Here is a 13,386-nt window from a genome sequence, read left to right on the forward strand (position 1 = left end):
TTGCGATGCATGGGGACCTGGCCAGCCTCGATGCGCCATTTACAGTCCGGGCTCGCTTACTAGCTCTGCCAGGGGTCTTTTCGTTTGCATCACTTGATCCGAAGCTACTGTATGTATATGTAAAAAAAAAAAAAAAAAACAAAGGAGGCCACAAAGCCTTGTGGCATGCATGTGACCCCCGAGGGCCGCCGTTGTCGGGGCCGAAGCCAGCGTCACCCACTATGCTCCATATCCTCCTGTTCCCGCGCGGACTAGGGCGCGTAACGCCGAGACTTGGCTGGTGCTTGTCCTTTTTACAAAAAGTACATTTGCATGTGCAGCGACTACTACATACTGTATATTGTTTTCGCGTACAGTGTTTTCTTTGACGGAACTGCTGTCGTTTATCGGGTGGCATTACACGGCGATTGCGAGGCGCCAGGCCACACTGTTGACGCTCGGTCACGGCTTGACTGCCAACTTTGCGACGACCTCAACCACTGACAATCGTTCTTCAAGCTGCTGTTTGCCGAATCACGGAGCCCCGCGGCAGTTGCAGAGTAGTGCATGATGGCCGCGCCTGAGATGTTTGGCGCGGACGACAAGTCTGCGGCGAGGTCCGCCGCTAATAAGCAAGAGGCATCGGACCACTCTGCAGAAAAGCACGACAACGACGACGTCGATGATGGCAGGCAGGCGGGAGTGCGGAAGATTGAGGCCGCTGCATCCATCTGGTCGAAATGGCACCTGATTGCCGCATTCGCAAAGTCAGTCTCTCGCCCGCCAGCGCATTCATGTTGTCCGCTTCATGTGCCCACAGCAACTTGACATCTGATCACTAACGAACGCTCGCCGACTCGTAAAGCATATGGCTTATTTACTTCATCCTGTCCATCATGGAAGTCGTGTTCCGCACGCTGGATCCCTTCGTCACGAGCGCCTTCTCGCGGCACTCCCTCACCGCGGCCATGGGCATCATCTCGAGCATCGTCGGCGGCCTGTCCAAGCTCGCCATCGCCAAGATCCTCGACACCGTCGGCCGGCCGCAGGGCATGGCGCTGGCGCTCTTGGTGTGGGTCATGGGCATGGTCATGATGGCCGCGTGCAAGAACGTCGAGACGTATGCCGCGGCGCAAGTCTTTTCATCAACAGGGTAAGCCCCGCCATTATGACATACATGTACCCCTTTTTGCCGGACGAAAGTCAATATCACTGGTCATGATTCTCCCTGCTGACAAGTGTGGTTTGGTTTGTTGGTGCGCGCAGCTCTCAGGGGGTGAGCTACTGCCTCACCATCTTCATTGCCGACACTACGAGCCTTTTGAATCGTCCGCTGATGCTCGCGTTCGCCACGTCTCCCTACATCGTCACGACGTGGATTGGCGGCCCGCTGGCGAGCAGAGTCATCGCTGGACCGGGTTGGCGCTGGGGTTTTGGCATGTGGGCCATCATCACGCCCGTGGTCGTCATGCCCCTCGTCATCCTCTTCGGCTGGGACCAATACAGGGCCAAGAAGCAGGGGATTGTGCCGCCCAAGGACACCTCCAAGTCGACCTTTGCCGCAGTCAAGGCCTTCGTCATCGAGGTCGATCTCTTCGGCCTGCTGCTTCTCGCCGGGGGCATGGCACTATTCCTGCTTCCTTTTGCCCTTTGGCAGTACCAGGACGACGGATGGCGCAGCGCCCTGGTCATTAGCATGATCATCGTCGGCGGTCTGCTCGTCATTGCGTTCGTGCTGTGGGAAAAGTACCTCGCTCCGGTGACGTTTATCCCCATCGGCTTACTGACAGACCGGACCGTCTTCTTCGCCGGACTCATGTTCCTTTTCGTTTTCGCCAACTCTCTCATCTGGGGCAGCTACTTTACGTCCATGCTCCTCGTCGTCTGGAACACGGGCGTCACAAAGGCGACATACATCAGCAACATCTATCGAGTCGGCTCGTGCTTTGCGGGTCTCGTTCTCGGATACCTCATTAGAGTCACGGGCCGCTTCAAATGGGTCGCGACCATGTATGCGCTGCCGCTCATGCTGCTCGGCGTGGGGCTCATGATTCACTTCCGGCAGGCGAGCCAGGCGGTCGGATACGTCGTCATGACGCAGATTTTCGTCGCCTTCGCGGGAGGCCCCATGGTCATCGCCGGTGAAATGGCCATGATGGCTCCTTCGGACCATCAGCACGTCGCGGTCATCATCGCGATACTGGACCTGTTCGCCGGCGTTGGCAATGCTATTGGCCGTGCGATCTCTTCCGCGATTTGGGCGGGTACGTTTAAGGAGGCCCTGGCCAGGAACCTGCCCGCGGAGGCCCCCGTCGACAGCATATACGGAAGCCTGCCGATCCAGCTGAGCTACGAGCCGGGCTCGCCGGAGCGGCTGGGGATTTCGGAGGCGTACTCGGAGTCTCAGCGCTACATGCTCATCACGAGTACGTGCTTTGTGGCCATTGCGTGGGGATGCGCTTGGGTTTGGAGGGATATTCGCGTCAAGGACAGGAAGCAAGTGCAAGGCTACGTGGTATGATGGCATCGTGGGTACATATACCTTGGTAACATGCATAATTAAAGTCTTTTGACCGGCTCCAATTGCGCTGCGGAAAACATGCGACCAGTCGTTCACGTACGGTCCCAAGCTCCCCTGGATCTTCCATGCATTGTTACTTGCTTGTGGCGAAATGGTCAGGGTCAGCAGAGTGCCGGATGTGCCCGTCACAGCTCTTGAGAGAGCAGCCGTCGCAACTCCCGGATGCCATCAGGGCCCAGTGACTCCATGTCCAACCGCAGCCCCTGTGCGCTGTTCGAAGTTGCCACGTCCGGGTTCGGATAGTACCAACAGGCGATGGCGATGATGACGTAGACAATCTGCTCCTTGTCAGTACTACATCGTGTCAACTGAAGCAAGGGCATCCTCGTAGGACCATACCACTAGTAGAGCGCCTTCAAGCCAGTTCGATTCACCATCGCGAAGAAAGTTGCCCACGACGAGAATCGAGAGAACCAGGAGCGCCACCATGAAAATCTCAAAGTTGAGATCCATGGGCTTGCCGATAATCCAACCGACAATCACCACCAAGGGCGCGTTGAACAGGGCTGTTTGGATGGACGGCCCGAGGCAATGATATAGCGCGACGTTGATCACTCCGTCTGTCACGAGCAGAGTGCGCACGGTCAGCTTGATCCAAGACCCAGCGTGTTTGGAAGGAAGGGAACATGGAAGGTTGGGAAACTTACCCCAGGCCTCATCGATGGCAGTCAAATGCTCCGCAGACTTTTCCACGAGCGGGAGCAGGATGAGACCGAGGAACTGATCGGGCACGCCGCTCTCGACAACGTGCTCGATCTGCTCGACGAGAAGGACGAGCAGCACCGTGACGAGCACGAGCGACAGTGCAATAGCCAGCAGCGCCTCGGTCATGGTGAACTTGGGCTTCGCCATGTCCTCGTGCCTGTCGGTGTCTCGATGCTCGTCCTGCTCAATCACCTCGTCGAAGATGCTGTGCCGGCTGCTCGCCTGGTACCACGTGTACAGCAAGAATGCCACCATCAAGGCAATGGACGTCGCCTGGCTGATGCGCAGCACGTCTTCCCGGAGCTTCCTGTCGGTGAATGTCCAGTCCGGGCGTCTGAACCCCGGAAGCTCGCCTACCACTTCGGCTTTGAGGGCCGAGTAGAAGGCGCTCGGGATGAGCAGGCCAAAGGCAGCCACGAGGAGGAGCCCGGTGCCGACCTCGGAGACGATGGCGTGGAACTTTTGGCTGGCGTTGCGGAGGCCGCCGAAGAAGAAGCACAGGCCGAGACAGAGCAGCAGGTTGGTGAGGATGCTGCCGAGTATGGCTGCCTGTATGATGGGTATGAGGTTGCCCTCGTCACCGCCCCCACCGCCCCCGCCGCCGTTGTTGTTGTTGTTACCCGGCGGCGTCTCTGGTCGGTGCTTGCCGAGGAGGACGACAAACAGGATGATCTCGATGATGGAGCCAAAGGTGGTCTCGATGAGTATGCCGGCGACCTTGGGCATTTTGCGCGCAAACTCCTGGCCTGCGAAGCCGAGGAGGTTCGCCGACGGGATCACGGCGACGTACGCGGTAGCAAACTTCCATGACTCGAGGCCCGACGAGATGTGCAGCAGCAGCGCGACGGGGACAAAGGGCCAGAGCAGGTTGACCAGCTTGGAAGCGGTGCAGGAGCTTCGCCAGAGTATGACGAAGAATTGGCGCGGGTCGAACCCATGGCGTCCGCTCTCGCCCTCGGCGGCGACGACTCCGCGCGTGCCGTGACTGCTACCAGACGTCGGGAGGAGGGGTGAGTGCTCGCTGCGGTCTTGGTGTGCAGCGTGGGTGTGATTGTTGGACATGACGACTGGAAACGAGCGGTTGTCAGCACAAAGTACACCGGCTTGCAGTGTCTACTGTCTGATCCCCCCAAGTTCAATGTTGGTCAGTAGGCTGAGGTCGAATGGGGATGTTGGAAACGATCAGTAAAGTTCAACTTTGACGGCGTGACTGACCGTTGACGTAGGAGCATCAACGATCCTGGGCGGGGTCGCGTGGCCAGTGCTTTTCGTGGCAGAAGCGGTCTCGATTAACAAGCTTTAGCTGGGATGATGTGGCAGCCTCCACTCGTTGGGGCAGTCCAAGACAGTTTCGCACTTGGATGACCCGGAGCATGTACTAACGTTGCTTTCTTTGTCCCGAGACAGCTGTCGTCAACACAAAGACGAAGATTGATCATCAGACTAAACTCCAGATTGACGGGGTAGCGTTCACTTGAGCTCAGCCCCCACGCCCTATTTCCTCGCTCTTGATTCCGTAACGACTTGACAACCGCGAGCTTGAGCGCGCCGGTCGCCAACCAAACTCTTTTTCAAGTTCCCATCGGGCAATGCAACACTGGAGAGCTGGGCATACAAAAAGCAAAGCGAGTCGACCTCTGAAAGGAGACAATCGCAGGCTTCGACAAGCAACCAGCAAGCCAGATCTGCACTACCTTCGAGAAGAGTTGACATCAACGATCTTCTCTGAGCAAACGGATCAGGCGTGCGGGCCGAGGAATGACGAATCTTGTTCTCGGGGCCCCTCATCAAGATGGAGCTTCCCCAGGCACATCCGCACGTGTAATATGGGGAGGGGCGTCAGCGTCATCCATGCCCCAGCGCCACACATCACCACCGTTGGACTTGAAGCGCGCCCCCTCCAGTGAAAACACCTCTGGGCGGCCTCAACGCTCAGCCGCAGCGACTAATGCGGCGCGGATCATCGGGGCCCTCGCGCGCTGGTGGATGAATTAGCCTGCCCGCCTGCCCACCTAACAAGCAAGCAAGCGCGCGCAAACGAAGCAGGCACACAAGCCAGCCAGCAAGCAAGCAAGCAACGGCGAGGTGCGCCCCGTGTCATCGGAGGCCTCGCTCCGCATGCCACTTCTTCGACCCCCTGGCCGTCGCGCTCGAGGAGGACCCCGCGTCTGACATTTGATGTAGTAATATTAGTATGTCCCTCAGCCCTGTGTGGTAGGATATTGAGCCAAATCCCCTCACGGTGCTCGTGGGAGCACAGGCTAGTAGTGAGAACGCTCGCCTGTACAGCTTCAAAAACGGACGAGCAGCAGACTGAACCAGACGTCATGAGCCAGCAACCGCCGTACGGACACCCGCCGCAGGGCGGCTACTACCCGCAAGGCGCGCCGCCGTACAACCAGCAGCAGCAGCAACCATACGGACAGAATCCGCAGCAGCCTCCGTACGGCCAGGCGGCACCCCCTCCTCCTCACGCTCCTCCTCCTCAGGGCGGGCAGTATCCGGGGCAGCCGCCGTACCAGCAACCGCCATACGGACAGCCGCAGCAGGGCGGCGGCTACTATCCGCCCGGGCCGCAGCAGCAGTATCAAGGGCAGCAGCAGCATCAGCAGCAGCAGCCATACGGCGCGCCGCCGCCGCCGCAGGGGAATTATGCTGCTCAGCAGCCCTACGCTCCGCCGGGAGGGCCTCAGGGTGGTCAATATGGACAGCAGCCGCCGTATCATCCGGGCCAGGGGCATCAGCAGGCGTATCCGCCGGCTGGGTACGGCGCACCGGTATGTGAACACTGTCGCGATATGACGCGCGGATCCGCGCCTGGGATGATTAGAGCGTGTGTGCATGAGCGCTGACATGGCGACCAACCCCCATCATCGCAGGCGCCGGGACAAGCTCCTCCCCATCAGCAGCCGTGGCAGCAGCAGCAGCAGCCCGGCCCGCCGCATCAGCAACAACAACCGTACGGCCATGTCCAGGTGGCGCCGCCTACTCCCGCGTCCCCGGGCTACGACACGGCGCAGAAACAATGGGCGCAGCCGGTGCACACGAGCGACGACATCGAGACGATCCGCAAGGCGATGAAGGGCATGGGCTGCGACGAGAAGGCGCTCATCAGGGTGCTGACGGACCTCAAGTACGCCAACCCGTGGGCCATGGAGCAGCTGGTGCGCGACTACAACAGCCGGTTCATGCGCGACCTCGTCAAGGACATTGAGAGCGAGACGCGGGGGGACCTGGAGACGGGGCTCATGGCGCTGGTGCGCGGGCCGCTCGCCAACGACGTCCACGCGCTCGACAAGGCGCTCAACCGGGCGGGCACTGACGAGGAGACGCTCATGGACGTGCTGCTCTGCCGGTCCAACGCCGACGTGCGCGCCATCGCGGCCGAGTACCGCCGCGTCAAGGGCCGGGAGCTGCTCACGGTCATCAGGGACGACGTCGACGACAACCTCTACCGGCTGTACAGCATGGCGCTGGCGGCGACGCGCGCCGAGGACGCCGCCCCCGTGCTGCCCGCCGACATCGACCACAAGGTGACGGAGCTGCAGCGCGCGACCGAGGGCATGATAGGTGCCAACGCCGCGGCCGTGGCGCAGGTATTTACGAGCTCGAGCGACGCGCAGCTGCACGCCGTGAGCGACGCGTACCGCCGCAAGTACCACCGCAGCCTCGAGGAGGTCATCGAGAAGGAGTTCCGCGGCGACATGGAGGACGCGCTGCTGCGGATGCTGACGCACGCCGTCGACAGGGCGCGATGCGATGCGGCCCGCCTGCACCAGCCGCTCGTCAAGACGGTGCGCAAGGACAGGCTCTTCATCAACCGCCTCGTTGCGCTGTATTGGGACCGCCCGCGGCTGGAGGCGGCGCGCGCGGCGTATCGCAAGGCGTACGGCGCGTCGCCCGGGCGGACCATCAAGGATGCGCTGAGCGGGGACCACGAGAAGCTGATGCTTGCGTTGGTTGGCGAGAAGTGAGGGGTCCAGCCGCCTCCGTGAGGGGCTGCCTCCGTGAGAGGGAGAGGGAGAGAGGGTGCTGTTGTGAGCTTGATTAAATCACGACGACATGTTCCTGTATGTGCGTGCTGCTGTGAAAGACGTGTGCTGTGGAAGAGGTATCGACGTCTTGTGTTGGGTTTTGTTTCCAGTCCAGGGGCGGCAAGTGTTTTGATACAGATTGAAACGAAACATCAGGGGATGTGTTGTTGGTGCTCCTTCCTGATGGACGTCGTTTGGCAAAGCCTGCTTATGAGTACCGAATCGAAACTGGGATGAACATGTCAATTTCATGTTATGATGATGATGATTCCTTAAAGTGTTGTCTATTGCTGCAACTGTTGCACGGAGGCTTGGAGCTCACGAAGTCATTTGATGGACGACGACACTATCACATCACATACCCTGCCGAACAAAGAGCATACGTTCGCTCGTTCATTCACGCTTCATAGTCCTCGTAGAATCCAATCTCAGATGTCCCCTCCCCGTCATCGATCCCCATCATCATAGTGTCCCGCTATCGTCGCACCACTCGGCCAACATTGATCAATGTCCGTCCGCCCCCTCATCCGATCCATCATCAACTCCCGTCAGCCATAGTGGCAAACACACTTGCACACGGTTCCGAGACACTGGCGCATCCAACAAGTCAGTCACGAGGGGAGTGCACAACAACAACACATCCATCGTCGATTGAAGCCAGCCCACGCCCATCACCAACTCTTAGTAAAAGAATCACCACGCCCATCTTCTCTTACTCAGAGGTTCATCACGTCGCCACCTCTTACTAAAAAGAAACACTCACGACGCGCGTCACCTCTTCATTTTTTTTACTCAACAAAAAGAAAAGACACTCACCTCGGACTGCCCGCAGTTGATGTACTTGCTCCCCCCCGTGCACAGCACCTTGCACTGGTCGTCCTGGTACGAGCACTCGTACCGCCGCTCGAGGGTCGTCAAGGTCTCACCAGCCACCGCGGCTGGGACGGCCACCACCACCGTGCTCGCCGAACCCATCAACAGGATGACAGCAGAGGGCAGGGCGAAACGCATCGTGAACGTACGTATCGAATCGGTTGCTTCAGGTATCCCTGGGCCACGAGAGTAAAATCATGTTCCAACAGAAACCTCGTGGTTTTTTTTTTTTTGCGCGAGGAATCCAATGGCTTTAAGTACTCCTCTTATCCCCCCACGTGAACAAAAGCAAGCTTTCTCCTCACGTCACGATAGTGACAGCACCAAAGCACCGGGCGGCGGCGGCGGCGGCGGGTAAATGGTATGCGATCAATACGCAAACGGCCCGGCTGCGTTGTGTTATGTCCAGACGCCAGCCAGCCTGGCCGCAAGAGGCACCACCACCACCTGACGAGGCGTCGAGTAGTACTTGAGGCGCCCACGTTGAAAGGGCCGGCTTCAATTCGTATATACTTGGCTTGGCTTGGCTTATTATTGATGCTTGGCTTCATCTTTACTTCGTACTCGCCCTTCACGAGGCGTAGGCGTGGGCGTACTTGGGGGCCGTGTCAACGTCGGCTTCACTTCGTACTCTTCGTACACGCCACTTGGTACATGTGCGCTTCGCTGGCGCTGGCGCTGTCTTTAATGCGGACCGGTGGGCGTGGCATGGCAGACCAGTCGGCCAGCCGGTTTGTCAGTCAGTCGATCAGCCAGTCTGCCCTATAACTTGACTTACTACGTACCCCGCCAGCCAGCCTCAGCTTGAGCGAGGGCCGCCCGATCGCCAGGGCCGTGGATCACGAGGGCCGTGTCTCACGTTTCTCTCAACGTCCACGCCAATCTCGATTCGGCGAGTGGACGGACGAGGGCTGCGACGTCATTGATGGAAGCTTTGGCCGCACCGATAAATACCGGAGGAGAGGCTGCAACCTGAAGGGGGGTCAAACCACACCTGACAAACACCACAGCAGAGGAACGACACAGATATCAAGTGTACCCAGGCACAGTCATGCCCCATTACGCCAGTCTATTTTATCCCGCCATCAACGATCCATTACTCCTTTTTTAAGACAAACAACAAATTCCGGTCCCAGGCATTATTACCGTCCTCGACGCCCACCACCTCCCTGCGACCTGCCGTGCCGGGGCGGATCCGGGACCGTGTTGAGGCCCCTGGTGCCCCGGAGCCCCATCTTGCCGACGGTGCTCTTCGCTATGGGTGGCGTCTCGGGGCAGCCGAGGCCCTCGCGGGCGAAGACGTTGGCCTGTCGCACGAGCTCCTCCTTGTCCCACTTGAGCCCCTTGAGGTGGTTGTTGTAGTAGCCCAGCCACGCCTTGTAGATCTGAGCGCGCTCGTCCTCGGGCATGGCCTCCACGATGCTGTTGACTAAGTCGGTGTAGGACAGGTCGGCCTCTTTCGGCACAAACTTGATCTCCTTTAGATTCCACCGCGGGAACCACGCCTCCTGCTCGCACACGATGAAGAAGCCACGGCCGTCGGCGTCGGCGCGCGCGGTACGGCCGAGGCGGTGGACGTAGCTCTGCTTGTCGGACGGTATGCCGACTTGAAATACGGTCGTGACACCGGGAAAGTCCATGCCACGAGCAATCACGTCGGTGGCGACCAGGATCGCGGCCGCGGCATCGCGGTAGTCGTTGGTGATCTTGGTCCGCTTGTTCTGCGAGATGCGACTGTGCAGTGTTGTGGTAGGGGGCAGGCCGGGAACGAGAGAAAGGATGTGTCCGTAGAAGCCTGCAAGCGCGGCCGTTGGGGCAAAGACGATGGCCTTGAACTTGGCGTGTTCCGTGGCTTCCTGGCGCACACTGGCGACCATGGCGGCCGCGGTGGAAGAAAAGGTCGGAGCGACGATGAGGGCCTGGGGGACGCGTTCATGCGTGTTGATCTCGCCCGCCGGGATCGTCGATATGAACTTGTAGCCCGGGGACAGGACGAGACCGGCGACCTGGTTTACGTGAGGGGCGATGGTGGCGGAGAAGAGCATTCCCTGCCGGTTGACCTCTCGTCTATCGGGCAGGTGGCTGACGATGTCGCGGAGGGCAGGCATGAAGCCCATGTCAAGCAGACGATCGGCCTCATCGAGCACCAGGGTTTGGAGGTTGCGGAAGGCGTACTTGACGTTCTCGTTGGACATGTGGTCGAGGAGGCGTCCGGGGGTGGCGATGAGGACGTCGCAGCCGCCGAGGATATGCCTCTCCTCCTTGTCCTTGTTTGTGCCGCCAATAGCGATGCGCACGCGGTACGACGGCATCCTCTGCAGCAGGTTGGTCGCCTCTTGGGCAATCTGCATGGCAAGCTCGCGGGTAGGCGAGATGACGAGCAGGGAGATGCCGGCATCGGACGACGAGGCGCGGCTGCCGATCATGGTCTGCAGGGCGGGCAGCAAGAAGGCAACCGTCTTGCCGGTGCCGGTCCTGGCCTGGACGAGGCAGTCGCTGCGCTTGGGGGGCAGCAACTCCCAGAGGGTGGCGGCCTGGACGGGCATCATGTGGTCGAAACGCAGGTCTTCGGTGATGGTCTGCACCAGGACGGGGTGGACGGGGCTCTGGCCGCCGGCCAAGTCGGCGAACCGCGGCGTGTCGAGCGGGACGGCCTCGGTCAGCGGCGGCAGGGTGTGGCCCGAGGAGGAGGGCGCCATGGTGCTCTCTCGGCTCGACTCCGTGGTGGCCTGCGAGGAGGAAGGCGGCGGCAGCAGGCTGCTGGACTCGGCATCGCGGAGATGCCTGGAGGGGGCTGAGACTCGGTGACGCGATCGAGCGCTGCCGCCGCCGCCGCCGCCGCCGCGACGACGGTCATGACGCCGACCACCGCCACCACCCCTGGGGGCACGGTCACTCATGGGACGGGAGGGCGCTTGACGCTGCCTTGGCGTAGACGTGAAGATGCCAGAACGTATCAGCACTGTCTGGTGGAGTCTCTTTCTTTCGGTGGCGGTTTGGGGGCCGATGCGTGCGTCGTGTTGAGCGGCTGGTGGTGTGTGCCGTGCTGAGATGAGCAATGAGGCCTGATTGAGGTTTTTGGCGATGAGTTTTGATTTGATGCCCCGAAATCGAGGTTTTTTTTTTTGCCAGGAGCGGAAACCACCGCAGGGCGTGCGGCGCTCCCACTGGCCAGCCTCTGCAGTTAGGATGGGTCCTCCAATGCGCGCTAAAGACGCCGGCCCGGGTTCCGGGCGAGTTGAGCCGCTAAACGATCACCTCAGCACCTTGGGTACCTGCGGAAGGTGCAACGTACCTTGGTTCGGGCGCGTACCTGCCTTGCAGCCCGGTGAGTGCCTTGAGGTTAGAGGTAGCTGGAGCCAAGGTACTCAGCCCAGGGTGCGCTTTTGCCTGCTGCATGGAAGCTCTCGGTCAGTCCGAGGTAGGTTCCAGCCCGGGCAGGTCAGGTCCAGGACGCCTAACCGTAACTGCGGGCAGCCTGCTGACGGGCTGTTAGGCACTCCAGCTCCAATGAGCTGTGCTGTGCTGCGCGTGCTCCACTACAGTGGGCTCCATAGGCTCCCCGGGGGCCCATCCATCCCAACTGCCACTAACCCCAGGTACGGGCAACCTACAGTGGCGCCAGGGCGGCGTTGAGGTGCCAGTCTGGCTAAATTCCCTCCCGCGTTCTAGCAGCGGTTCCATGCCCGTTGGGTCGTCTGTGCCATCATCTCGCGGCGCATGGCGTCCAGATCTCGCCCCATCTCATGACAGGTACGTACTGGGTTACTAAGGTGCTAAGACCAGTCAAAAAGCCAACCAGATACTAAAACCGCACCTTAAACCAACATCCCTTCATCAACTCGGTTCCTGCGTTTGGCGCTCGATTGCCGGCTGTTGGTCGCAACGACGACACACGCACACACACACACACACATGGACCCGACGGGACTGCTGCACTGCACTGCACTGCACTGCCCACGTTTTGCGCTGTGCTGACGGGCCTACCGCGTGCATCAACTACCGCCCGCCCGCCCGCCCGCCGCCAGAGCCAGGGCCAGGGCCAGGGCCCCGACCAGACACGGGCTGGAAGCGGCTCAAGCAAGGAAGCCTCGCCTCGAATCTAGACGAAAATTCCGCGTGGGATTCAGCAGGTACGCGCTGCCAGATCGCATCTCACCAATCCCGCCCCGGAGATGGCTGTCACACCTCGGCGATTGCCTCATGCAAACCCAAAAAATCCCCATCCTCGTGGTGCCAATATTAACTACATGTAGGCATCACTGACGGCGTTAGCCACGAATCGTTAGCCACTCTTCACGTCGAGGAGCTAGTCACATGAGGGCTATGCAGGGTTCCCAAAGTAAGATGCTGCACAGTTGACGGCGTCGGCCCATGTTCGCTCCATATTCCCTCGCGTGGTTTGTGGTAGCATTGCCTTCGCTTACCTCGTAGCAACGGCGTGGCAGCCAAGCCTCCCCCCCGCCACTGGACCTGGCAAGGCAACATCGCGCTTTCTCTTTCACTCTCTCTCCCTCCTCTCTCTCTCTCTCTTTCTCTTATTACTCACTCACACACACACACAGTGACACAGACACGTCCACGCACACGGACAAGGGGGGGCCCTCGCAAGCCAGGGGGGGGGGGGGGGGTGAGGGAGCCAAGAGCATAGCCAAGATCGTCAGCGATCCAGGCTCCGTAACGATTGACTCCCCCCGCCACCCGACCGAGCCGTCCCGTAGCGTCGCCATGGTCGTCAGCATCACGGACCACCGCCACCACTTTCGCACACATACGTACGTACACAGCCCGTGCCGCCGCGCGTGGTGAGGGCACTGCGCGCTGGGCGTGCCCGGGCCGTTGGACAAGCTTTCTTGTGGCGTCCGCTCTCGCGTTGGCATGTGCCCTCTCTCTCTCTCTCTCCCTCGTCCGACCTCACACAAGCCCCCGAGCGGCGCCCCGCGGCGGGATCGAATGAATCTTCTGATGCCTCATGTGCTACACCAGCGGCTCGCTGGCGCGATGCATCTCGTTCCCATGTCACAAATCCTCCTAGTAGTAGTACTAACTTGGAGGCTAGTAAGACCCCTGGGCCGCCGCCGGGCGAACGGCTGGGGTTCGTTTCGTTCCCCCCCCCCCCCCCCCCTTATGGGGGCACAGAGCAGAGGAGCTCTCTCCTATGAAGCTGGGCACCAATACATGCACCACAAGGAGCGACATTCTGCGAATCCCCGA

General features: G+C 60.2%; 5 protein-coding genes across 5 annotated transcripts; 2 read left to right on the forward strand and 3 right to left on the reverse strand.

Annotated features, from left to right (window-relative positions):
• Window positions 1–546: 546 nt before the first annotated feature.
• JDV02_005513 (uncharacterized protein) lies at window positions 547–2,500 on the forward strand (the record flags this gene model as incomplete). The annotated part of the gene is made up of 3 exons (XM_047986820.1): window positions 547–746; window positions 845–1,132; window positions 1,246–2,500. 3 exons carry the CDS (start codon window positions 547–549, stop codon window positions 2,498–2,500), a joined length of 1,743 nt encoding a protein of 580 aa, XP_047842803.1.
• A 185-nt stretch (window positions 2,501–2,685) lies between these two features.
• JDV02_005514 (uncharacterized protein) lies at window positions 2,686–4,423 on the reverse strand (the record flags this gene model as incomplete). Its single annotated transcript, XM_047986821.1, has 3 exons — window positions 3,208–4,423; window positions 2,900–3,120; window positions 2,686–2,838 (listed from the first exon to the last, which is right to left on the reverse strand). Exons 1-3 carry the CDS (start codon window positions 4,325–4,327, stop codon window positions 2,686–2,688), a joined length of 1,494 nt encoding a protein of 497 aa, XP_047842804.1. The 5' UTR covers window positions 4,328–4,423.
• Window positions 4,424–5,489: 1,066 nt separating this feature from the next.
• On the forward strand, window positions 5,490–7,616 carry JDV02_005515 (uncharacterized protein). Its single transcript, XM_047986822.1, has 2 exons — window positions 5,490–6,042; window positions 6,145–7,616. Exons 1-2 carry the CDS (start codon window positions 5,593–5,595, stop codon window positions 7,237–7,239), a joined length of 1,545 nt encoding a protein of 514 aa, XP_047842805.1. The 5' UTR covers window positions 5,490–5,592; the 3' UTR covers window positions 7,240–7,616.
• On the reverse strand, window positions 7,579–8,362 carry JDV02_005516 (uncharacterized protein). Its single transcript, XM_047986823.1, has 2 exons — window positions 8,116–8,362; window positions 7,579–7,889 (listed from the first exon to the last, which is right to left on the reverse strand). The coding sequence occupies exons 1-2, from the start codon at window positions 8,308–8,310 to the stop codon at window positions 7,848–7,850; spliced, it is 237 nt and encodes a 78-aa protein (XP_047842806.1). The 5' UTR covers window positions 8,311–8,362; the 3' UTR covers window positions 7,579–7,847.
• An 888-nt stretch (window positions 8,363–9,250) lies between these two features.
• Window positions 9,251–11,273, reverse strand: JDV02_005517 (RNA helicase). Its single transcript, XM_047986824.1, has one exon. It carries the CDS (start codon window positions 11,070–11,072, stop codon window positions 9,315–9,317), a length of 1,758 nt encoding a protein of 585 aa, XP_047842807.1. The 5' UTR covers window positions 11,073–11,273; the 3' UTR covers window positions 9,251–9,314.
• Window positions 11,274–13,386: the final 2,113 nt, after the last annotated feature.

This window comes from Purpureocillium takamizusanense, chromosome 4 (genome assembly GCF_022605165.1).
Source record: "Purpureocillium takamizusanense chromosome 4, complete sequence".
NCBI classification, from domain to species: domain Eukaryota; kingdom Fungi; phylum Ascomycota; class Sordariomycetes; order Hypocreales; family Ophiocordycipitaceae; genus Purpureocillium; species Purpureocillium takamizusanense.